This window comes from Armigeres subalbatus, chromosome 2 (genome assembly GCF_024139115.2).
Source record: "Armigeres subalbatus isolate Guangzhou_Male chromosome 2, GZ_Asu_2, whole genome shotgun sequence".
Lineage (NCBI taxonomy): Eukaryota > Metazoa > Arthropoda > Insecta > Diptera > Culicidae > Armigeres > Armigeres subalbatus.
The window spans coordinates 287,429,711-287,456,038 of NC_085140.1; the positions used below are offsets into that span (position 1 = coordinate 287,429,711).

At 39.5% G+C, this 26,328-nt stretch overlaps 1 protein-coding gene and 1 long non-coding RNA gene across 3 annotated transcripts in view; both read left to right on the forward strand.

The window, feature by feature from the left end:
* The window catches only part of LOC134212359 (lutropin-choriogonadotropic hormone receptor), a 505,979-nt gene extending 485,307 nt beyond the window's left edge, over window positions 1–20,672 (forward strand). For both annotated transcript variants that reach the window (XM_062690132.1, XM_062690133.1), the window contains 8 exons: window positions 68–205; window positions 269–409; window positions 705–770; window positions 848–991; window positions 1,175–1,246; window positions 1,368–1,666; window positions 17,641–19,326; window positions 19,801–20,672. In XM_062690132.1, the coding sequence (XP_062546116.1) occupies window positions 68–205; window positions 269–409; window positions 705–770; window positions 848–991; window positions 1,175–1,246; window positions 1,368–1,666; window positions 17,641–19,326; window positions 19,801–20,180 (2,926 nt within the window). In that variant the 3' untranslated portion in view covers window positions 20,181–20,672. The remainder of the gene's footprint in view (window positions 1–67; window positions 206–268; window positions 410–704; window positions 771–847; window positions 992–1,174; window positions 1,247–1,367; window positions 1,667–17,640; window positions 19,327–19,800) is intronic.
* LOC134212365 (uncharacterized) lies at window positions 5,081–6,544 on the forward strand. The gene is made up of 2 exons (XR_009979258.1): window positions 5,081–5,311; window positions 5,523–6,544. It is a non-coding gene; the product is annotated as an uncharacterized LOC134212365 (long non-coding RNA).
* Window positions 20,673–26,328: the final 5,656 nt, after the last annotated feature.

Consider the following 26,328-nt stretch of genomic DNA (forward strand, 5'->3'; position numbering starts at 1 on the left):
TTATTTTACTATGTTTGAAAGCAGACAGTAATTACAATAGCAATAACATTTCGTTTACGTCACGCAGGTCAGCATCCGGTAATCGTATCCGATGGATCTCAAAGGATGATTTTCCCAAAAGTCTAGTCACGCTTGAGCTCAAATCTAATCCGCTAGTTGGCATCAAACCTGGTGCGCTGCAGAATATGCCACGACTCCGAAGGCTGTAAGTTCAACGATTTGTTCTTCACGACTGAAAAAAAAACTGTTTGTGACATTTCATTCTCAGAATACTTTCCGATGTACGAGGCCTACAAGAACTACCTCCATTAGATGGCTGCACTTCGCTGGAAGTGCTGCGGATCGACAGAGCCAACCTTACCAAACTACCTGAACATATTTGTAAGACTTCACCACGCTTAAGGAGTTTGTAAGTATTTTACTTCCAATATACTGACGCTAAGTAGTGTTTCAACCAATCGACATGGCATAGGTTTCAAATAACTTATCAAAATGATTGTCTGCAATTCGAATTTTTGTCAGGTTAGAATACTGTGCTTGATAGTGATTGAAGACGTGTCTTATTGCTCGGCACGAGGCATAACATCTAATCTACATGTCAAAATATATCGGCGAGAGTTTCAAACAAAATAAATATAATTCTAAGATGTAAACTTATTTCAATTGACAATCTACCAATCTACCTTTTAATTCTTTTCCCACAGAGACTTGAAATCCAATAGATTGAGAATCATTCCAAATGTGACAAACTGTCGTGATTTAAGAGTTTTGTAAGTAGGAAATGTCACGACGTCATGACCAGAATAAGAAAGAGGGTGATAAACCGTCATCTTTGTTCTACTTTCAGAGATTTAGCCGGTAATAGAATAAGCTCAATCCACGGGGCCCCCTTCTCTAGTCTCAGCCAACTGCACGATCTGCTGCTATCGCACAACGAAATCGAATCGATTCCACACGATGCATTCGTTGGCCTCTTTCGATTGCAAGTCCTGTAAGTAAGCAAATAAATCACACCCAGTAGCACAGCAAACCTCCACCATGAACCCGAGAAAAGGAAACGAGCGCGCGAACCAAGCGAAATTAAATTGAATTTCTTCTTATTTGTTACTCTTTCCTTCCATTGACACCAACGCCAATTTCCGTCGCTCTGGTGCCACCGGGACCACTATGACAGCGACATGGAAGCAAACCAAATCTACTTCATCCACCAGGACGCCTTCAGGCCGCTAGTCAAGCTGGAAGATTTGTATGTGTTCGTCTATTTGATCTTTACTATTGCTCATTTACTCTCGTTCTCTACCAGTAGTATCAAAACAAACCACAACACTCTTGACTGATTATTTTCCACCTTTTTTTTCAACCGTCAGAAACCTGGGAAATAACATCTTTCCCAACCTCCCTACGGCAGGGCTGGGCCGTCTGCTTCACCTGAAGACGTTCAACAATCGAAATCTGAGAGAATTCCCACCACCGGAATCGTTTCCCCGCATTCAGACGCTTGCCCTTGCCTACGCGTACCATTGCTGTTCGTTCCTGCCTCTGGTGGCCAGTGCCCCTAAAGTTCCTAAACATCACCCCATCAAGGAGGAGGTGCTCTTTCCGACTGACAACGAGTTCGATATGAGCTTGTGGAATAATAGCTACAATGACATCTGGCCGCAACTGCGTAAGTATAATTTTCACTATAAAAAAAGGTTCGGTAACAGATGACAGATCTGACGTTTTAAAATTACCGTGAAGTAGGGGAAGAGGCCCCAAAACGCCCCCTCGAGGCAAAACGCCTTTTGTGGTTTCCCTCATATTTACCGTCATTAAGATGGCCGTAAAAAAACTAGATCTAAAATTATGTAGGTTAGGCAAAAAAAGTTTCAAAATAGTGTATGGAAAGGTCGGAAAAACCGAAAATTTCCACATTTTGAAGAAAATCTAACATTTTGGCGAGGCAAAACGCCCTAGTGGCACTAACCTACAATGTACTTGCGTCTCCACGCTCCATCCATACCAGAATGCTGATTCGCCGACGCGTGGTGCTTTGTTCCCTAGAAGCTGCCAACTAAAAGGCGTTTTGTCTCATGAGTTTTCCGGCAACAGAATATTACCACTTTTTTGAAATGTGAATATTATCAATATGATTGAGATTTTTGATAATTTTTGAATGGCATCAACTAGCTATCTTGTTTAACTGTTGCATAATGTAAAAATACCAATGAATAGCGTTACAAATAAGACAATAAAGCAGTGTTTGCTTAGCTAGGGCATATTGCCCCCTTCCCCTACCCTAATTTCACGCACTTAAGATCTGACTAAAGAGGCTGCACTCATAACAAAGAGATGAAGTGTCAAAACTGAAACAGCGCATTTGCTGTCAAATCGGTTGTTCCAATCGAGCACAAGGTTGTTAAAGGTAGGAGTATTGCGTCTCTTTGTTTTTAATCCAGGCTCGTTAGATCTGACAAAGTTGAAACGTTCATAGAACAACATGTAGGGTCTATTTGGGAACATTTGAAACTGCATCACGTAGTAGAATTATTTTGGGTTGTCAAAAAAATGTTATTTGCAAATTTTGCAGCTACTTAAAAACATTGCGGTATGAATCTGAAGCCATTGTATGTTCCTTATTTCGCGCATGAAAATAGGATTATTTCCCGCAAAAGTGTTCCTAATTTCGCTCATGTTGGAAATTGAAAATCGTTATTGGTTTCATGAAATATAATCGATTGACCAATAGAGGTATGCATCCATTGTTAAAAATATGCAGATAACGATATCAGACACCCGTCAGAACCCATTCTTTAGTCGAAATGGTATGCACCTATATTTCGACTCTGGAACTTTGCTTCGATTTTGCTTTATGATTAAGGCATAATTTCAAATATATCTTCTGTAATATGGACCATATTTGAAGAAAAAAGTCATTGTATGAGAAATATTTAGCTGATGAATTAAATAAATCACAAAAGACATCATTTCGGATTAAGAAATTTCCATATTTAGAATGGGTCTGTCAGAGGTACTGTTGTACTTTGTTGGGTCAATAAAGTTCTTTGACGAGGTCGGAATCACCATCGGAAGCAGGAGGGCCTAGTGTTGAAGTGAGGCGATGAATGCTTGGAAAACGTACAATGGGAAAAAAAATCTTTATTTGAGAACCATATCTATTATTCACCAAAGATAATTTTGGTATTATTTTTCTGTCGCCTTGAACCATGGTACAAACATCCCATCCTTAGTATAATAGGGTCCAAAAATGGAAACAACTCGATCCATCCTCACCATAGACCTTTGAACTTTGTAGTCGGTTTCTCACTTTGTCTTGGCCCCGCAACTAATAAAATTGTTCTGTTTCTCTTACCTTGATTTTAACGCCCTCCTGGTGGCTGGCTCCCTTCTTGGCGGGAGCCGACCCGGCCAACCGCACGCTACGGCGCTGGACACAGGGGTTTCAACCGATTCGCTACTTTTTTGTACACCGCATTTTAACAAAAAAATTACCTTAAATGCTTCACTATAAGAACCGTAAAAATGATAGTATATGAAGAATCGTATTGTTTTAATGTTCAAGGTACTGAAATTCTTCTTTGAGTTCAAATCGTTAAGTTATATCGACAGAACGAATTAGATGATCCAGTCCGTACTTTTTAGTTAAAATTGATCCAAGCTCTTTTAGTGGAACGACATCATCAGTCAGTACTATTATATTTAATTCCACCACGTTGTAATCTTTACAGATACATATTTCGACCTCAGCTTTAACTGCCTATGATCGCATATTTGTAACATTTGCATTTTGGTTGATTTTGTAAATCGTTAGTCAATCTTCCCCACAAACTCCATCATTTCCAGCTTACCACAGATAAGCAACATAGTAAAACCTATTTTACTTTTGTGGGATTATATGCACTGGCCGAGTTAAGCTGGACACCATGGGGCACGTGACCCACAAAATCAAACATAAGAAGATTATTTTGAGCTTTTAGTCGAACGTCTTCACTTGTCATAATACGAGTTTGTAGTATCCCATTTCCAGAATTAAATGTCTAGGGGACTAGCCTAGACCCCAAGCTGCTGGTCTGACCAACGGCAACTTCCGGGGTGGGCTCGAAAGGCCTCTTTTTTCCCGGGTCCCAGGGCGTGTAAGCGAGGAGAGATTTCGAATGGTGAGGAATCTATATAAAACTTTATTCTTTACACTTTACCTTTGTGCTATACACGCATCGACCCAAAACATCTTTCCCTCGTAAATCAGCACTAGCAATAAAATGCATATTATGTTTTGTTACAACCGAATAGGTCAGGTCCGCATGAGCGCGAACGATGGCCTCGGTGCAACATGCGTAAGCAGTTTGCATCGAGGCACTCGAGTGCGCCACATGTTTTGCTGATTGGCTAAGGATCAAGTTTCAACCCAAAAAGCTATAACCGAAATATTGTCACCGCCGTCCCAGGCGTCTATCCCTTTCTAGCACAGTATGTAAATTGTAACCGATTGATTGGAAAATTAAATAAAAAGGAACCCAGGTTCCAAACCCAGAACATTCTGGTTCTGACCACAAGACTATGTGTTTCAATGCATTTCGATGCATACCGAAACTACTTTAGCAATCTGAATTTCAGACACTGCTAACCATAGACTATGTTATGGCGACCAGTGACTTAGTAACCTGAATACAGTACCACGATTATTTCGCGCGCGGTTCTAACAGTAAAAAAAAAAAGTTCTATAAGTGAAAAATTCTATAAGTGAAAAAGATCTATAAGTGAAAAAGATCTATAAGTGAAAAAAGGCACGCCGGTCGTATATATATATATACTAGTCGACCCGGCAGACGTTGTCCTGCGTAGTAGGCGAAAGTGTTGTTGTCCATGCGAAATTTCCTTACGATTCTTAATTTTAGTTTTCCACGATTTACTCAACCTTACTCGTAGTTTTTGCATGAGGAAATATCATATAAACCCGTCGGAAACGATAACGAACATATTTGCTGAAGGAATGAAGACAATCCATCCAGTCGTTTTCGAGTTATGCGGATACGAACACAGACCATTTCATTTTTATATATATAGATATATATAAAAAAAAGTGTGTGTATCCAGTGCCGAAGATGGGATGGTTCTCGAGTGACGAGATCGTCACCAATAACGCAACCTGTCCCCCGCAAGACAATTATCACTTGACACAGGCAATAGCGCTCTGCGTACTAGCAGGTATTGCTGTTGCATACATAGTGATAAAGGCTATAATAAAGGCGAACAAACATCACACAGTAAGAGTGGTTGAAAGAGCGGCTCGCGTGGCCAGCATCAACACAGTGTAAGTGTGGACATCCAACAGCGCAAGTGACTACTATGATTATGCGCAAGTGATTTTTAGTGAACCAAAGAACTGCAGATGATAAAGCCCCGCAGCATGAAAGAAGTGCATCGATAGAGAAGATAAGAAAATTGGTTTCGATAGAGGTTTGAAGTCGAAGAAGATTTTTAGTATTACTGATCATAACGGTCAATTGATGTTCTCGATGCAGTGGAAAGATTCGGCCAACGTGAATCCCGCGCTGGTCAAGAAGACAAAGTGAACGTGATATGTTAGAAAAGTGTTCGATATGGCAGAAATGTTGAAACTAATTAACGAGATATTTGCGAAACGAGACAATGGGACAATATCCATAACGAACTCTCGATTGTCTAAGCAATTTCTTCAGCTACTAATCAAAGAAGAATTTGTCGAAGTGCAAAAAGTAGCGTACAATAAATACAAAATCAAGAAAGTGATGGTCAACAACATAGTGGTGGTCGATCGAAGACCAATGAAAGCGAAGTCCGTTCTAGAATTCGCAAGTGAGGTTCTGCCGAGCATCACTGGAGCAGTGGTGATATCTACAAACAAGGGCCTGATGACGCACCGAGAAGCAGCCAGCATCAACGCAGGAGGACGCATACTGGCGGTAATTTATTAAGGTGGTGAGTCGAAAAAATTTTTTTTTTCTCTAATAAATTTGTGACATGTCCAAAGAAGAATTAATAATTATTGTAGAAAGTGTTAACAAAGAATTTCAAAATCTAAACAAGAATAAAAATCGTCCTAGGTCAACCGAAAATGTTCAAGAAAAAACTCAGAAGCTAGTTAATCTACTAAAAACTTATAAAATAATTCTAACAAAACTAGAGAGTTCTCTTTCAATTAATGAGTGGAACAATGAGTGTTTGAAATACGCAGAATTAAAAACTACATTCCAATCTTGTATAAAAATTCTCAAAGAGTCCAAGTTAATCAAAAATCCAAATCGTTTTAAATTAGCTGTTAAATCCATTATCAATCAAAATCGTTTAAGTAAACTCATCAAAATGCCTACTGTTGACATTAAGTTAGGGACAGCCCTGGTCCAAACTTATGATGGAAATCCCGATAATTTAAATGCGTTCCTAGACGCGGTAGATTTATTCAAATCTACAACAGAAACGGAATTTGAAGCGGCAACACCCGCGCAAAAACAAGTAGCAGGGGAAACAATTTTCAAATTTGTTAAAACACGTCTCACTGGGGTTGCTCGCCAAGCAATTGGAGGAGCAATAGATCTTGATCAAACTCTTATTAATCTGAAGGAACAGTGTGCGCCAAAACTCAACTCAGACAACATAAAGGCAAAATTGATTGCCTTGAAACAAAAAGGATCCCTAGATGATTTTTGTGAACAAGTTCAAACTTTAACGCAAAAACTTTCAAATTTGTATGTAGAGGAAAAAATACCAGCCGACAAAGCTAACCAGATGGCCACAAAGAGTGGTGTGGAAGCTTTGATTGGTGGAATATCTAACCATGACACAAAACTTATTCTCAAAGCAGGTACGTTTACAAAAATAGTTGATGCCATACAAAAACTACAGGAAAATGATAATGGAGAAAAAGTCGTTCACCAAACGGTATGCAAGCACAAGTTTACATTGCAAAAATAATCATTTTCAACGTGGACGTGGTCGTGGTAGATTTACCAACGACCGTGGAAATTTTTCTTCAAGCTACAGCCAATATTCCCATCCACCTAGACCCACCAACACTGGATCGTCCTGATTTTCGACTTTCCGAGGTAATTACAGCCGAGGACAAAATTTTAATCAGAGAGGACAATGGAGTAGGGGACGAGGAAGGTATGAATCGTCTTCATACCCTTCCACGTATTTCATGCAACCAATACAACAAACCGCACAACCAGTTATGCAACAATCCCAACAGGTACCACAACCCATCTACCAACAACAACAACAGCAACCAATACAAAACACCAATTTTTTAGGAACACAGTTTGGTCGGCATTTACCATAAATGCCTCGACCTCTAATTATGTTATTTTGAATATAGATTTATCAGAAACTCAGTGTAATTTTATTATTGACACAGGATCTGATACATCTGTCATCAAAAGTCAAAAAGTAAAACCTAGTCAAATTTATTATCCCGAAGAAAAGTGCATCATATCAGGTATAGGTGATGTAGGAATTCACTCTTTAGGTAGTACCTTCGCTAATATAATAATTGATGGTATACAGCTTCAACAAAAATTTCATATAGTCCAAAATGATTTTCCAATTCCAACAGATGGAATCATTGGAAGAGATTTCTTATCAAATTATAAATGCAAAATCGACTATGAACCATGGATTTTATCATTTACCATAGACAACCTACCCATTTCAATACCTATTGAAGACAATTTTCAAAACAAATTTTTCTTACCTCCACGATATGAAGTTACCCGTTACATTCCAAATCAAAACTTGCAAGAGGATATGGTCGTACATTCACAAGAAATCCAACCTGGAGTTTTTTTGTGGAAATACGATTATATCAGCTAAAGAACCAATACTTAAATTCATTAATACAACCAATAAAGCAGTTTATGTTGCATATTCAGATTTCAAACCACACATGGAACCACTTAGTAATTTTCAAATAATACCACACAAAATTACTCAATTGATAAAACCATTCGGCGAAACAAAATTTTGAAAAATTTGGATACTCAACATCTTACTCCACATGCTAAATGCGAACTTGAAAATTAATTATTCAGTACGAAGATATTTTTAACATGGAAGACGAAAAGCTGTCAACCAATAACTTTTATACACAGAACATAAGTCTTACTGATAATGTTCCGGTATACATACCAAATTACAAAACCATTCATGCCCAAGGTGAAGAAATCGAAAAGCAAATCCAACAAATGTTAAATGACGAAATCATCGAACCCTCAGTTTCGTCATACAATTCCCCAATATTACTTGTACCGAAAAAATCGAACAATTCTGATAAAAAATGGCGATTAGTCGTAGATTTTAGACAATTAAACAAAAAAATTATGCCCGACAAATTCCCACTACCAAGGATTGAAAGTATTTTGGATCAACTTGGTAGAGCAAAGTATTTTAGCACGTTGGATCTGATGTCAGGTTTTCATCAGATCCCCTTGGACAATAATTCAAAAAGATTTACTGCATTTTCTTCCAACTCTGGACACTATCATTTCAAGCGATTACCATTTGGATTAAATATTAGTCCAAATAGTTTTCAAAGAATGATGGCTATTGCTATGGCAGGTTTAACACCTGAACGTGCATTCATCTATATTGATGATATTGTTGTTATTGGATGTTCTTTAAAGCATCATTTATCTAATTTAGCATCAGTATTTGAACGCTTGAGAAGATACAACTTAAAATTAAATTTATCTAAATGTAAATTTTTGAGAACCGAAGTGACCTATCTGGGTCATAAAATAACAGATAGAGGCATATTGCCAGATGACAGTAAATTCGAAGCCATTAAAAATTATCCCATACCGAAAAATGCCGATGAAGTGCGACGATTTGTTGCTTTTTGCAATTATTACCGCAGATTTGTCGAAAAATTTGCTGATATTGCTTATCCACTAAACCAACTATTGAAGAAAATGCTACTTTTAAATGGACCGACAATTGTCAAAACGCATTTGATCTGTTAAGACAGCATTTGATGTCACCAAGATTCATATTAACTACAGACGCTTCCGATATTGGATGCGGAGCCGTGTTGTCTCAAGTTTCAGAAGCAGGTGATAGACCTATTGCTTTTGCAAGCAAAACGTTCACACCAGCCGAGAAAAATAAACCTACTATATTAAAGGAACTTATAGCCATACACTGGGCCATAAATTATTTTGAGGCTTATCTGTATGGAAGACGTTTCACAGTACGTACAGATCACAGACCTCTTGTGTATCTGTTCGGAATCAAAAACCCACATCAAAATTGACTCGAATTCGTATCGATCTTGAAGGATTCGATTACGATGTTGTATATATAAAAGGTAAGGAAAACGTGGCAGCTGACGCATTATCGCGGATAGCTACTACGTCTGATGAATTAAAAAAATGTAATATATTATTAGTTAATACAAGGTCTATGACCCGAAATGTACAAAAGTCTAGTAAAAAATAATTTAGCTAAAATCAAGAATGACAAAACTACTATTGAAAATAAGGAGACTGATCACCTCTATGCATATGAAACTGAATGCCCTACGGAGACTAGAAAAATGATGAAGCTGTGCACAGCCGTAGTGGACAATACTCTGAAATTTATAATATTGAAAATAATTGCAAAACGATTGTTGCACAAGTGCATCAAGACGTTAGAAATGGAAGTCACACATTCGAGTGTGCTCTCCCAGAAATCGAAAAAATTATGAAAAAATTAGCGCTGTCGACAAACGATTATATTTTTAGCATGGTACCATTGAACTTATTCAAAATGATTGCAAATAAAATTTTGAAAACTCTAAAAATAGTAATTTACAAAGAACCTATCTTCGTAAATAACCCTAATGATATACAAACTATTTTAAATAATCACCATAACTTACCCGTCGGAGGTCATGTAGGTCAACATCGTTTGTACCTCAGACTTCATGAAAATACAAATGGCACGATATGAAAAGGCCTATTGCTCAATTCGTTAAGGCCTGCGAATTGTGCAAAAGAAATAAGATTATCAAGCATACAAAAGAATCAATGATTATAACAACAACTCCATCAAAGGCATTTGAAGTAATATCCATAGACACTGTTGGACCTTTACCCAAGTCAAATAAAAATAACCGTTATTGCATTACAATCCAATGCGATCTCACAATAACATAACCATAATCCCTATTCCAAACAAAGAAGCAAACACCATAGCTAGAGCGTTAGTCGAAAATTTTATTTTGACGTTCGGAAATTTCCTCGAATTGCGTTCTGATCAAGGTACTGAATACAACAATGAAGTACTCGAACAGATTAGCAAATTACTCCAAATCAAGCAAACATTTTCAACACCATATCACCCACAGTCAATTGGTTCATTGGAGAGAAATCACAGATGTCTCAATGAGTATCTGCGATCATTCACCAATGCGCACCAATCAGATTGGGATGATTGGATAAAATTTTACGAATTCTCGTACAACACAACCCCCACACGGACCATAGTTTCACCCCATTTGAGTTGATATTTGGCAGAAAAGCTAACCTTCCCCAAGACGTATTAGAAAACAGTAACGAACCAGTTTATAACTACGAGTCTTATAAAAACGAATTGAAATTTAAGTTGAGCCAATCTCACGAATTAGTAAAGCAAAAACTATTAGACCATAAATATCAAAGAAAACAGCAATATGATAACAACCTCAATCCCATTTCTGTTGTGATTAATGACATAGTTTATCTAAAAATGAAAACAGGAGCAAATTAGATTCCTTTTATCTTGGACCATATAAAATAATAAAAATTGTAGAACCAAATTGTGAAATCCAACACATACTTTCAGGAAAAACTACAAATATACACGAAAATAGATTAATCAAAGCATAAATTAGTTTGTTTATATAACTTTAACTAGAGTCCCACCGAGCCTAACCTCACACAAAAAATAATAAATTCAAAAAATAAGTAAAATGATGAGGTAGGTGAAAGTTCCCAGCTTTATGCTGAGGAGTGCAAAATTCGGTTAGTCTAGATATAAAGTGAAAAAGTAGTGTTAGAAAAAAACCCAAATTCATGTAAAACTCAAAATATTGTAAAGGCATCTGGGACCGGCAACCAAATGAATGATTCCATTACACTTTCTTTCCATTACATCATTTCAAGGGTGGAAGTGTGCTATACACGCATCGACCCAAAACATCTTTCCCTCGTAAATCAGCACTAGCAATAAAATGCATATTATGTTTTGTTACAACCGAATAGGTCAGGTCCGCATGAGCGCGAACGATGGCCTCGGTGCAACATGCGTAAGCAGTTTGCATCGAGGCACTCGAGTGCGCCACATGTTTTGCTGATTGGCTAAGGATCAAGTTTCAACCCAAAAGCTATAACCGAAATATTGTCACCGCCGTCCCAGGCGTCTATCCCTTTCTAGCACAGTATGTAAATTGTAACCGATTGATTGGAAAATTAAATAAAAAGGAACCCAGGTTCCAAACCCAGAACATTCTGGTTCTGACCACAAGACTATGTGTTTCAATGCATTTCGATGCATACCGAAACTACTTTAGCAATCTGAATTTCAGACACTGCTAACCATAGACTATGTTACCTTTATGGTTTATTCAGCGGTATGGGCGGCGATGAGATACAGCGGCTTGATCGGTTAGCGGCGGCCGTATGGCGGATGACGCTAGGCACTGGCGCGTCGTGCGGCCGGATGGTCGTCGAATGACCCGGCGGTCGTCGGTCAGATGGTCGTCGAATGACCCGGAGCGGTATGGGCGGCGATGATATACAGTGGTGATGGCTTGGTCGATTAACGGCGGCACTATGGCGGATGACGCTAGGCACTGGCGTGTAGTGCGGCCGGATGGTCGTCGAATGACCCGGTGGCGTTGCTTCTGGACGATCTTATGGCCGGGGTAAATTCCGGAATTTCCAACCGTTGACGGAACCCGATAACACTGCGTTCGTTGGCACGATGCGTGGGAACTGGGACGAACAATAGCTGTCGTTGTCAGGACGCCGTATGACAAAATGGCGTTATTGGCGCAGTACCGCCCGTCGATTTGGGCAGGAAAGTACCTTCAGGGAAAACGTAGAAGTCCCGGCACCTCAGGGCAGGATTTAGCAGGCTCAGTGGTTCTCACTCGGCAGGACTTGCCAAACTCGAGGACGACCGGCTTGTACCCTACGCACTGCTCACTGGGGGTTGTCTGCAGGCCGGATAGCTTTGGTCTACGGAAGTCGTCCCGGAGAACGGGGGCCAACAGTTGTCAACCGCGGAAACCAATAATCAAACGCCGGCTATCCCAATGGTAATTCCTGGCGGTATTCGCACCGGAGGGATACTTAAGCACGCGGATGGCTGTCGTGAACGTCGCACTGTCGAACAGTCTATTTGGGCTGATTCACCGAACTTACCGAATTTGACGAGGAATAAAAAAAAAACTTCACAGATGCGAATTGGCTGTAGGTTCCTAGTCTCTCGTACCTCGACTGATCGCTTTCTCCGTTTTTTGCCTTCTTCATCGAAGCCTCTGGAGCTCATATTTTGGTAACCGTATTCATTTGCCATTGATTCATCGCCCGCCCGTTTTGAAACGACGGTTAGACACTAACTTGACAAATTATTTCCCTGCATTCCAACACCATACACAAAGTGTTACCATTCGGTAACACATGACATGATTCCTTTGCAACATCTATCTGAAAATCTTTCAGGCTTTGGAAATTTCTTTGATAATTTATTTTGAATTGTCTCCAGGAACTTCCAAGGAATTTCCAAGAATTTCTTACTAGAGTTTCGGAAAGGATTTTATGAGGAATTACTGCAAGCTTTTATTTGAGAGTATCCTTCAAAAATTGTTGATGCAATTTCTTTTAAAAAAATAAAGAGTTCCTAATTTAATTTCTGCAGGAATTCTTGAGGCAATCTACAAAAGAACTCATAAAAATAATTCTCCTTAAAGAATTTTGGAAGGTTTTCCTGAAACAATTTTCGTAGATATTCTTAAAGGATTTTCTGAAGTGTTTTTGTAGGAACTCAAAAAAAATCTAAAGGATCTCAAAAAAGTATTCCTAAAGGATCGAAATTGTAATTACGAAAATAAATTGGAAGATTCCTTTCAAAATTCCTCGAAATTTCAAAGAAGGAATTTCTCTTATAAAAGATCTCTTATAAAATCTTTCAGAAATCCTTTTAGAAATCCTTGGGAAATTTCATTCGCAAATTCTTAGGGGAATAACTTAGAGAATCCTTTAGAATTTTCTATTTCATTCTTCAATAATTTTCAGGAAGAATGTTCTCAACAAATTTTCCGGAATAATTCATGCAGGAATTTTGAAAGGAATATAACATTGTTTTACTAAATAAATTTCTGGAGAAATTTATAAAAGTTCTACGGAAGAGTCCCTGGAGGAATATTCAAATGAACTACTGTAGGAATTTCATGAATTATTCCTAGAGGACTACCGAAAGAATTTCTGAAGGATTTTCTGGAGAAATTTTGAAAGAAATTAGGGCAGCAGTTTCCAAATGTATTTCAGGAGGAATCTCAGAATGTATTCTTGAATAAATTTACAAAGATTTATAATACATTTTCAAAAATATTTTCTTAACGAATTTCTGACGAAACGAAAACGAAAATGTCTAACGAAAAAATGTTTAAGAACTATTAAAGGCATGCACATGGGAATGGGATTTTTTTTGAAAATTTCTTCCAAAATTTGTCTAAGAATTCTTCTGGAAAATCCTCCGGAATTTCCTTAAGGAATTTCTTTATCAATTCACTGGAATTACTTTCAGGAATTACCAAACAAATTCCTAAAGAAATTTCCAAAGGAACTTGAATTTCTTGAATTTCTCTGAAAATCCCACCAGGAATTTCTTCGAATTTTTTTTCCAGGGATTCTTTCGGTAAATTCTCAGGAAATTACTTCGGAGATAGATACAGAAATTCTTTTGGAAATCATAAAGATATTCTTTCAAAAATTCAAAGAAGGAATTCTAGGAATTCCTTCAGAGTTTCCCTAAAGAATTCCTTTAAAAAAATACGAAAGGAATTTTTTTAATCCTTAAAGAACACTTGTATCTTGGAAATTCCTTCGGAAATTCCTCAAGAGAATCCTTCAAAATTTTATTGAATATTTTTATAAGAATTTCGTCGGAAGCTCTTTTGGAAATTTGATCGGAATTCTTACGGAAATTCTACGGAAATACCTTCGAAAATTGTATCAGGGAATACAATCCCGGAAATTGGTTTATATAGGAGGAGGTTTTTAAAGAAATTGCTTAAGCAATTAGTTCAGGAATTTCTAAAAAAAAATCTTCCAGTATTTCCTAAATAGATCCCTCTAGGAAGATGAAAGTCCTTCATAATTCCTTCAAATCTTCATGCAGGAATCCCTTTGGACATTCCTTCGTAAATTGAATTGGATATTCCTTGAGACTTCGGATATTCGTTCAAGATTTTGCACGGAAATCACTTCAAAAATTCTTTTAGTAATCTTTAGGAAATTACGTTAAGAATTCTTTCCGAAATTTCATCTGAAAATTCCTTTAATATTTCCCTTAGAAACTCTTCGAAAAATTCTTTTAGTATTTCCTATTTCATTCTTCAATAAATTATCGGAAAAATCTTCCATCTAAATTTCTGGAATAATCCCTGCGGGAATTTTTGAAGAAATTTCGTATGGTTTTACTAAGATGATTTCCGCAGGATTTCTTGCAAGAAGTTTCCTTAGAATTTCCGGTTAAATTTACAAGGTCTTTTCAGTGATTTCTTTCGAAGAAAGGTCAAAAGGAATTCGTTGCGTAATTTATTGGAGGAGTTCTCAAAAGAATTTCTGAAAGAATTCCTAAAGGAATTTCCAAAAAAAATCCTAATGCAATTTCAGAAGGATTTCTTCTAAAGTAATTTTCGAAGGTAAGCAATTCCTGAAGGAATATCCGAATTTTAATTTGAATTTCTAACGAATTCCTACAGGAATTCTCAAAGGAATTTATGAAGAAACTTCTAAAAAAAACTCGTGAAGGAATCAACGAAGAAATTTTCGAAATTTTCTCATATAACCATCTTTGAATTTCCAAAGGAATTTCTGGATTTATCTGCTAAGTAATTTCCGTGTGATTTTCTGGAGAAACCACAAGAGGAAAATTTTGTTCAAGACTTGTGGAAGGAATTCTTGCCAGAGAAATTTTCGAGAGAATAGAATTTCCGTCAGTTTTCGAAGGAAGACCTGAAATAATTTGTCGAAAGAGTTTCTATAGGAATTTCTGATTTTTTGGAAAAATCTTGGTAGTATTTCCTGAAGAATTATTTACGAAAAAATGTCAGAAGTTAATTCCCCAGGAATTCTTAAGAACATGCGAAGAATTCAGGTCAGTAGTTAACCCCGGTTTTGACTCTGGAATTACTTGCTAGCAAATCGCAATTACAGTCTATACATCATCACACTGGAATTGCAAGTTTTTGGAAAATGATAGTCGATAAAATGTAATTAAAATCTCGTTACATTTAAACTACCGTCGTCGGGGGTGAGAATGGGTCACTGTTTCAAGTACTTAGAATGCTTGTAGAATAGATTGAATGTATCTAAGGGCAAGATGACTAAAATATAAGAGTCCTTTTTGAACGATTTTGCTATCCGACCTCCAAGTTGCCGGTGAGAGCGATGACCCATTATCACCCCCCAACCCCTTGTCACCCCCGATGGCGGCACCTGACATTTTTTTAAAAATTGATTTATTGCTTGACTGATTAACGCCTACAATTATAATTGTTACTACTGACGCCAAATTATAACAGAACCAATTACGCCTAAAATGCTGGTGACCCACTTTTACCAGAACTCTGGCGCCGCCAGTGATTATATGCAGTGAATTGAGCTTTCTGAACAATGCACAGCCTTTTTACAAAATGAACTAAAATGCGAGTGTTACAAATATCATGAGCAGGACTAACTAAACTATATTACGATAATATCGAACTTTTTATAGAAGGCTCGGCAACCCATAGTGTTATACACCAATCGACTCAGCTAGACGAACTTAGCAGGAGGAGCCCGCGAGCGTACCAGGGTGACTTCGGTTGCCAGATGGCAGCGCGAGTGGGATAACTCCTCGAAAGGTAGGTGGACCCACCGGTTGATTCCTAACATATCAAGCTGGGTGGGGAGACCCCATGGGGAGGTTCACTTCCATCTGACACAATTCCTGTCAGGCCATGGCTGTTTCCGACAGTACCACCACAGGTTTGGGCACGCGGAGGTCCCCGTCTGCCCTGACTGCCCAGGTGTTGACGAAACTGCAGAGCACATACTGTTCGTATGTCCTCGTTTCGACGTCGAAAGAAGAGCAATGCTAGACGTTTGCGGCCGGGACACAACTCCGGATAATCTTATCCAAAGGATGTGTCAAGCGGTGGAGAAGTGGAACGCAGTCTCGACTGCAACCACTCAGATTGCCTGCAGCTTGCAGAGAATCTGGCGCGCCGAGCAACAATCGACAAGCATGACTAACTTGTGATTGGTAAGTTAAAGCGAAAGTGCCGAACGCGGAGAAGGGTGTGAATGGTCTGCCCATGCAGAGGTATTGGCGCAGTGGGTGGCAACCGAGATCGTCCCCTCGAAGCATGGCAGAAGTGTGAATGAATAGGTGTATGTATGGACTGCACACACCGCGCTGGGAGTAACGGTGTTGGTTCCGGTGACTACTGATACCTCGCGGCGTGGCAGAGGAGTGTGGGTGAGCATCCAAGTCAGTCTCACATGGTATGAAAGGAATGAGTTGAGTCGAGTTGAGCTAGTCTCATATGGCATGAACGAGGTGAGTCAGACTCACATGGTATGTCAGAAGTGGGAACCTAAGCGGAACCTGAGGATGCGATAGAGCGAGCACCCAAGTCAGACTCGCATGGGACGGGTGCCTGTGTGAGCGAGAATGAGCGAGTACGTTTAGTACTGCCATTCCCCAGAAGTAGTACTGGGAGGTAGTTCCTGGGGGAAACTATGGTGGAGCCCAAGGGAGTTTAGTCGGTATTACCGGTATGGTCGAGTCCGACACTCCAGTACACTTCCGTGTGGTAGTTTGGCAACCACAATGCACGTGTACTGGGTTAGTGTGTAAATGCATTCTCCCTTGTAAAAAAAAAAGAAAAAAAAAAGACGAACTTAGCAAATGTCTTTCTGCTGTGTACGTATGTGTATGTGTGTAGTACCCCTTACCCGATATTCTCGTAACAAGTTGCTTTGAATTTTTAAACTACCGGCCATTTATTTTAAAAGTTATGAAGAAAATTGTAAAATTTTCTTGGCAACTTGCTGTGAGTTCAAAAATTAATGTTGATTTTATTTTAAAAATTTTGGTAAAAAATAAATGCAAATTCATTCGAAGATTATATCATTCAGTAGCAAATTTAGTCAAGATTAGGATACCAAACTCACAATTAGTAATTGTGATAACAAGAAATAATATTTTATTTATGTCTTGAAAATAGTGAAACTGATCAATGCTACCCCGGTGATCAATGTTCCCCCGAATTCCAGTACTAATCTCGCCTTATTGTGACATTACAATTGCTTCACCCTGAAGACATTTCAAACGGCGGGTTAATTCTTCCTTTTTGTTTTCTTTTCACAGACAACTTAAGCAAAAAGTTCGGAACGCAGATCAATGACCTGCTGCATGCGTACGGGCCCGAATATTTCCCAGGCGGTATGCCCACCTACCCGGAGGAGTACTTTGAAGAGGAAGGCGGTGTCAGCCATGCGATACCCACATCCCTACCGGGTACGGTCCAGTGCGTGCCAGAGCCGGGGCCCTTTATGCCGTGTCAGGACCTTTTCGATTGGTGGACACTTCGCTGCGGCGTTTGGGTTGTTTTTCTACTGGCGATGCTCGGCAACGGGACGGTTGTGTTCGTGCTTATATTCTCCAGATCCAAAATGGACGTTCCGCGGTTCTTGGTGTGTAACTTGGCAGCAGCGGATTTCTTCATGGGAATCTATTTGGGGTTTCTGGCGGTCGTAGACGCTTCTACACTGGGGGAGTTCCGTATGTACGCAATTCCGTGGCAGATGAGTGCTGGATGTAAACTGTCTGGATTCCTGGCGGTGCTGTCATCGGAACTGTCGGTCTATACATTGGCCGTAATCACGCTGGAACGGAACTACGCCATTACGCATGCCATGCATTTGAATAAAAGGCTATCACTAAGGCATGCCGGATACATAATGACAATAGGGTGGGCCTTTGCCATTACGATGGCAATACTACCCTTATTCGGAGTATCGGACTACCGAGTGTTCGCCGTATGTCTTCCATTCGAAGTTACCAGTGGGACCGGTAGCTTGGCCTACGTCGTGTTTCTGATGTTCATCAACGGTGTAGCTTTTCTTATATTAATGGGATGCTACCTGAAAATGTACTGCGCTATCCGAGGCTCCCAAGCGTGGAACTCCAACGATTCACGAATAGCCAAGCGAATGGCACTATTGGTCTTCACCGACTTCATATGTTGGTCACCGATAGCATTCTTCTCACTGACAGCCGTATTCGGTCTGCATCTAATCTCTCTAGAACAAGCCAAAGTATTCACTGTTTTCGTCCTACCTCTCAACTCCTGTTGCAATCCGTTCCTGTATGCCATTCTGACTAAACAGTTTAAGAAAGACTGCGTCCTCATCTGCAAGGCGATCGAGGAGTCTCGGGTAACCCGAGGTATTGGTCGCTGTCGCCATAGTTCAAATTTCAGTAATCGCCACACACCGGCCAATACGAATTCGCTGGTGGAAAGATCCTCTCGTGAGCTTCCGCCGCTGTTGCCTGGCCAAACTTGTAATTGTTCAGCGAAGCTGATGGAGCAAGAGAATCTACGTCGGCGTCTTCAACAGCAAAGCACCTTTTCCAAGACGTGGCGCAGGTTATTATGCAATCTTGGCCAACAAGGCGATGGTCGCCGAGGTAGGCGAAACGGCGACCAATATGCGTACCAAATAGCAGAAATCCAACAAAAGCAACACAAGCGAGCGGGATCCGTATCGTCCAGTGAGAATTTCAGCTCCTCCCGGTCAGATTCATGGCGACATGCTCAGCACCACTGCGGAATACCTCTGCGGCTTCTGGATCCACGGCGGAGACACACATCGTGGTTGATTACGAGAAAAACATCGCAGGACTCCAATCTCTCCAGCTCGAGGAACGACTCTTCCGGGTCAACTGCCACGCAGAGCACCGGGACGTGGCGAATATCACGCTCCAGCGCTAGCAACTCGGTTGTACTGCCCGGTGTGAAAATTGATGGCGTTCCACATGCACATTATACTAGTAAGTACCTGTTTTCAATTATTTCGAATGATTTATTTTTAGGATGCCAATGAAAATTACCCGAGGTAAACTAATAAAAGTTCGTCATTTGTTTGATAACTCAATCTCAACTCAATAAAACGATTCAAAAGGATGTTCGCGGTGCTTACGTGTTTAAATTACAAAAGAGACACTTTTGCGGGTATTACTTTTAAACAAAGTAATAATTTCCGTCATTGAATATTCTCCGTTAACACTAAAACGACATGCAAAAAACGACAATACCATTTGCTGATGAAACATTCAAAAACAAAATAAAATAGCTTACAGCCTACGAATCAAAACAATTGGGACTAGAATAACTTATTTGGAAGTAGGATCAGTCAATTCAAATCTGTTTACGCCAATAATAACATTAGCAGACTGAGATAGGTGCTCATGTTTTCAACAAACACAATTTACATCGTCCCACTGATATGCCTTTCCCTTCTGCAGGTGGCGCTCGTCAATCAATCCCAGGCGGCAAACCCCGTCTCGTACGGCAGTCAGCCGTACATGACGATTACTCGCAGGAGCTGTCGTGTTCGCCACCTCGGCTCGGCGTTCGTTTCCTGCCTACAATCCCGTCGGCAGCCGACAGCAGTATACAGCTGGACGACGAGTCGGCGGAAGCGGAATCGAGTCCCTCGTCGTGCCACAGCGAGCCCGCTATCTGCGGTGCGGATGTGGAAGCAGCCGGTGCCGGTCCCAGCGGAGGAAGTAATCAATCGCAACCGCAGCAAAACCTATCCCCCGCCCCTTTCTATGCCATCCTTCACGGGGACAATCCTCAGGCCACTGTCTCTAGTCTCAAAGATAAAACCAAGCCGCCGTGAGCGGTCGGGCAACAGCTTTAGATTTAAGAACCATCCGCTAGAACAAGTATTGATCTTTTCACTCTATATCTCTCTTTATAGAAAGTTTCGGTTTCTAAAGTGCTTACTCAGAGATGTTTAATTAGTCAAAAAGGTCTCATTAATTGAATTTCCATCAATTTCGATGGAGGAGAGCTCGAAGTGGAGCTTACTTTCGACACGACTATTGAACGATCGATATAATTTTTATCTACTACTAGCGATAAAGAAAATCCGAACCAGTGTGATACTTGAAGAATACTTTTTACTCATAGGATATATTTGTAATAATTTATTGTATAAAATAGGTTAGCAAATTACATGACAAATGGGGCATTCATAGAAACGGAAACAGAGTGTGGATATTTTAGGCAGCGTGGGTAATAAATCGGTCACCAAGGCATCTTAGATCGAAAAGCATTTGAACGATGTTGAAGGCCATCATTTTACCTTTACCACAATATATTGATTCTCAAATTCACTTATATTTTTACACTGCAATTCTTGTTTTTCAGGCCCACCATTTATTTCATTAGCATTATAAGGAAACCTCCAAAAAATATTCAGATTCCTTAGCCTTTTTCGTGGTAACTTAAATGCGTGTCAATATTTCAGCTTAGCCAATGGCTATCACTCCTTAGAAGTTTCCTTTATTTTATAATGACTAAAACAAATATGGCTGGAAACTAATTCATCCATGGTGGACACATTTCGAGCCGCATTGTTAGATAGCTAAAACTTTACGAATAGTAAAATTCATCGAATTGTAATTTGAAAGGAAAACTCGTGATTTGTTAACCATGCGTTGCCATTTTTGACCAATATTTTGATTATTTGGCAGGATCAGTCGATTGGGCTATGATGAAGCATTTTCACTTGGTTATTGTCCGACATTCTGGTTGCGACGAGCCGGGAAGGATCGTTTAGCCAAATGCCACTCGCCATTTGACCGAATAACACGTTAAACCGAAATTAATCTACTCAAATTTAATTTTTCTGATTTGATCGGTTGGTCGAAACGGAATTTAAGTCAAAAACTAGGAAATAGGAAATTTGCTCGAAAAAGCCATTCAATACGGATAAGTAATTTAGCCGAACAAGTTGCACGGCCGAAAATGTCGTTAGGGCGAGTAGCCATGCGGCGGAAAATCTCGTTCGATCGAACGGATGGTAGGGCTGCAAATGCATTTTACTGGAAATTTGTCATTTGGTCGAAAATGGTCGTTTGGCAGGAAGCGCCATTCGTGTTTCTTTTGTAATGTGTTTAGTTTAATCTGGTCTTAACCAAATCTATTAATTCACTCTTTCTACCAAACATGTACAGTTTAATCTGAAATGACTTATTCTGTCAACGATTTATTTGGTCGAATGTTTTATTGGCCATATCATTTGACCCAAATGACTTTTTGCCCTTCTCGTATACCAAGTATTCGTATAGGCCTGTGGTACATGTACCCCTGCCTGGGGGTACCTTCGATGGCTTCAGAGGGTACCTCGGACAAGAAGGCGGATTTTTTTTATTTTCTTTATTAGTGAAACTTTCAGCCCGAGGCTGGCTCGTATCCGGGGCAAAAAGGCGGAATGGCAGATGTACAATTACAGTTCCAATTAAAACTTATTGAAAAAGTTTTGATAATGGTATATGTTTTTTATTTCAAAACTTTGTTTTGTATATAATATGCATGATCAATAAATCAAAGCCAATTGGATCCTACCTTGCCCTTTTCAATGCAATCAACGTAATCGAAACAAAATATTGAATAATATGCTTCTGAACTAAAATTTAAGATCTTAAGGTTTGGAAGCCTACATTTTAGGGGCAGGCTTTTTTCTCAAATAGGTCAGTTGCTTCGCAACCCAAGCAACAAAAAGTTCGGATAACAGTACTGCCGTGAATCACATATTTGTCCCATATGAATAGGAAACCCAGCAAAGATGGGACAGATATGCGATTCACGGCAGAGTACATTTCTGGCTTGATCCGCTCCAAGAGGGATCCTGAATAGAATTCTATTCAGCTCACTTTTTAAGTAATTAACCGAACTATCAAGTTCACATTAAGTTGTTTACAAGTTCTAACAGATTGTTATTCAGCTTTTAAAGTGGACATCAAAGTTCACAAAAAGTTCGGTGAGAGTCCTGTATAACATGCTATTCAGCTAGACAGTGAACTTGAAATAGAATAAAAACCACAAGATGTAAGAGCTATTTTCTATTTTTTCAATGATTATTCGTTGTTCTTATTTAGGATGCGAGACGATGCGCCTACCACAAGTATTGAACTCTAGCTAACATAGGGGAAAGTGGGGCAAGATGGCCACCCTAAGCGGTAACCCTTGTGAAATAGTGACACTCTTTCAAAATCTGCTGCATTGTCCACGAAACACCTTAATGACGACCCTTCTTTAACATAAGTATCAATAAACACGGATTAATGACGTTTCAGTATCTTATAAACTGGTTTTAAAAAAGGTGTTTTTATGATGCCTATATTTACCATATGGTGCGATGTGACCACCTCCTCGGGGCAAGACGAGCAAGGACTATAAATTATATTAAAATTTGGTAAATTTATTTAGAACAGGGGACTCTTTTCTTGCTCTTCTATGGATTATGTTCAAATGATGTTCCGCTTGAAAATGTCGAATTCCATGTTGAATTGTTGACCATTGGCTCTACGACAATATCCGAATTTTCCTAAAGCTGATTTTCACGATTAAAACCATATTCATTATTCTAAATCATCCCTGATTCAGGCAGATACTCTTTTGATCATTTTTAAAATGCATTTAAGGGTTAGGCGACTCTTAATCCTGGAGATGACATTGTTTCTAATACAGTTGGCAACACCGCTCCAATATAAAAATTTATATCCGATCGATCATAATTACTGTGAATCTCCTCAAATTATTATTGTAGATAGGCTACAGTTATACAAAAGTCTTGGTAAATATCAATTTGTGCTGAAAAATGAGTAATTTAGGTAATTCAATCCTTAAATAATGTAACTACTAAATTATAAGAAAAATCGAATTTCAACTAAACAATCTTCAAATCAATACTACAAGTACAAGTGATATTGTCAAAGCGCGTATTTCAGTTATATAGCTCTTTTACATTATTGTTAATCATCCATCGTAATAATAATGTGAATATAATGCTCATTCAAGTCATATTTAACGTTGGCTGTCTTGCCCCTTATGGCGATCTTACCCCACTTTCAGCAGTGAGCACGTGCTGAACAAAATCACAAAAAAAATCAAATTCCTTTTCCTTGTTTGTTTTTGATGGGATGAAAATGGTAGCTATGAGATGAAGTGCTGAACCGTTTCCCTATTAATTGGAAGTAACGTTCGGGGCCCTCCATAGCCGTGCGGTAAGACGCACGGCTTCAAAGCAAGACCATGCTGGGTTCGATTCCCGGTGCCGGTCTAGGCAATTTTCGGATTGGAAATTGTCTCGACTTCCCTGGTGAAGCGGAAGGGAACTTTGTGATATTCGATCAAATCTTCACTTTGTTAACAATCTAGAAACTCATAAAGAGGATTTATTATTCTTCTCTTACTTTTCATTACACTTGAGGCTACTCTATTGGAAAACAATCTGATTCTTTACTTTAAATTTTTCAGAACCTTTACACAATATCTCGACTTTGATTTTTCTTCGTGGAAAACTTATTTCCTTTACGGCACTTCACAATTTTCACTGGGAACGGTTTTTTTTTCTTTTTCTGGCACACACGTTCAACTTCAAGCATACGAACAGGCAACTTCCGTCGTCGGGAACTAAACTAAACCTCAATGATCAGCGCACTAAAACTAACTGCCCTACCAACCGAGGGCACACTCTAAAACTAACTGACCCCCTAAGACTCTTCGAAAGTTCCTTAAATAACTTTCGAAATCAATAAATTCATTGCTTCAGCATACAAAAAGAATTGCACATTTCATATGCTGTTGCCGACCACTGTGACCAGCGCAGCAAATAATATGCTCCGGTCGAAATACTACACCGTCACCGGGTCATCGTGCGCGGTGTTGGTTTGTTCTATGCCCCGCAACAGCGGAGACAGAACAATTAAATTGAAGCGAATAAAAATCCCGACTCATGGAGTTTGCGTATGGTTGCCCCCACGGCAACTATAACGCACTCCCAGCACAAATGCAACACTTGTTTCAGAACAAGGAGCATTAGGCTCGAATGAAATGGACATAATTTACATGAAGAAAATTATGAGGCATTGCATCTCATTCACCCCCTTGAGTTTGAGCATATGTATGAATATGATTATGCTCAAATGTTTGTGCAAGAAAAAAACTAAATACTTCTCACTGAGACCTCCTCAAAGGATCTCGTAACTTTCATACAGCGGATGATAAAGGGTCTCCAGGCTGTTCACTGGGCATAAAAGTATCATCGTGTTAGCCTCATGATATCCGAATGCAACTTGGCTTAGAAACCTCACAGTTAATAGCTGTGGAAGTGCTTAATGAACACTATGCTGCGAGGCGGCTCTGTCCCAGTGTGGGGATGTAATGCCAATAAGAAGAAGAAGAACGGTCGGTTTATGAACAATGGAGCTATATTCGAACTAAATGCGAACTTCTTAGTTCAATCCTCATGTCTAACCTAAACTTTTGGGTTGCATGGGGGAGGATGGGAAGCATCCTTCTACGTTTCTCGGAAGCATCAAAAGGCACGAAACTCGACTTTCAAAAGGCACAGAATACTCCCTTCAAAATGTTTCCTTCCAAGAGGCCCGGAAGTCTCCTTCCAAGAGGCCTGCAAGGCTTCGCCCAAGAGGCCCGAATGCATCCATTCAAGAGGCCCGAAAGAAAAATGGCCAGTTTGCCTGAACGGCATTTTCGGCTGTTGTCTCTTTAGGCCAAATGATATTTTCGGCCAGATGAGTTTGTTCGTCCAATTGCCCTTCTGCTGATTGATTTTCAGCTAAACGGCCCTTTAGCTAATTATATTTATGGTTAATTCGTTATCATGTACCGTCTTTCATTTGAACTGTTCATAGTTGGTATACAGTACTTTCATTCAATGATTCCAATTGCTCGTTATGTCAATAGAGGACTGCCGGTTGAAATAGCGTTTTTAAGATATAGCAATTTCGGTACGACGACGATCTCCATTTGATTGAAATGTCTCGCAGAATCCAAAGTAAGTGCGATTTCCTGTCACGATCCATCTTGCCGGTTTGTTTTTGGTGGTCACCTGTGAACCTAACCATAACCTAAACTAACGAAATTATCCCCTCGAGTTTGTCACCACCGATAAAACTCGTGGGGGTGACTAACATTGTTCTAACATGAATTGTGTTTTCTAAATTTGGATGATTATTACAGTCAGCTTAGCTCACCTTTTCAGTCTGATCCAGGCATCATCCATATTTTCAAAGTTGTAGTAATTTGGCGAAGAATCATCGTAAGGACGCCGCCTAAAAATCGTAGCATTGGTGTGATTGCTGTTAGTGAATAGACCTTTTCATGATTGTCAATTTACATAAATGGGATAGTTGTGCCAGTATCTATTCTTCTATGAGAAAATCATGCCATCAATAATGGTTCTATATCGGAAAACCATCACCAACGGTGGTGTGTGATCATACGGTATGTAAAAAAAGTTTATACCGTCAAGTCGCCATTCAACGTGCATCTTAGGCAATTTAGCAAATATTAGAGCTCTCCAAATAATTTAAATTGAAAATTATAGTCCAGAACACCGTCACGAACCTTGAATAATTGTTTTAATTCGAATGAAAACCAGAAACTATCTGTTTTTCACAAGATAGATGGATGTAGATAATTTTTCAGTGATATATTAGGGCAGCGGTTCTCAACCTTTTTCCTGAGAGGTACCCCTTCGAACTTTTGCATTAATTGAGGTACCCCCTCTCGAAATTAGGCTTCCAATCCTCTTGGAAACATGATTCCGAGCCCTGTGAAGGGAAGCTCCTTTCAGCTTTTGAGTCCATTTAGAGTAGGCTTCCCCGCCTTTTTATTAGAGGCTTCTGGGCCTCTTGTAGAGAGGCTTCCGAGCCTCTTTAAGGCGGTTTTCGAGCCACTTAAAAAAAAGCTTCCGTTGCATCTTGAAAGAACGCTTCTGAGCATCTTGATAGTAT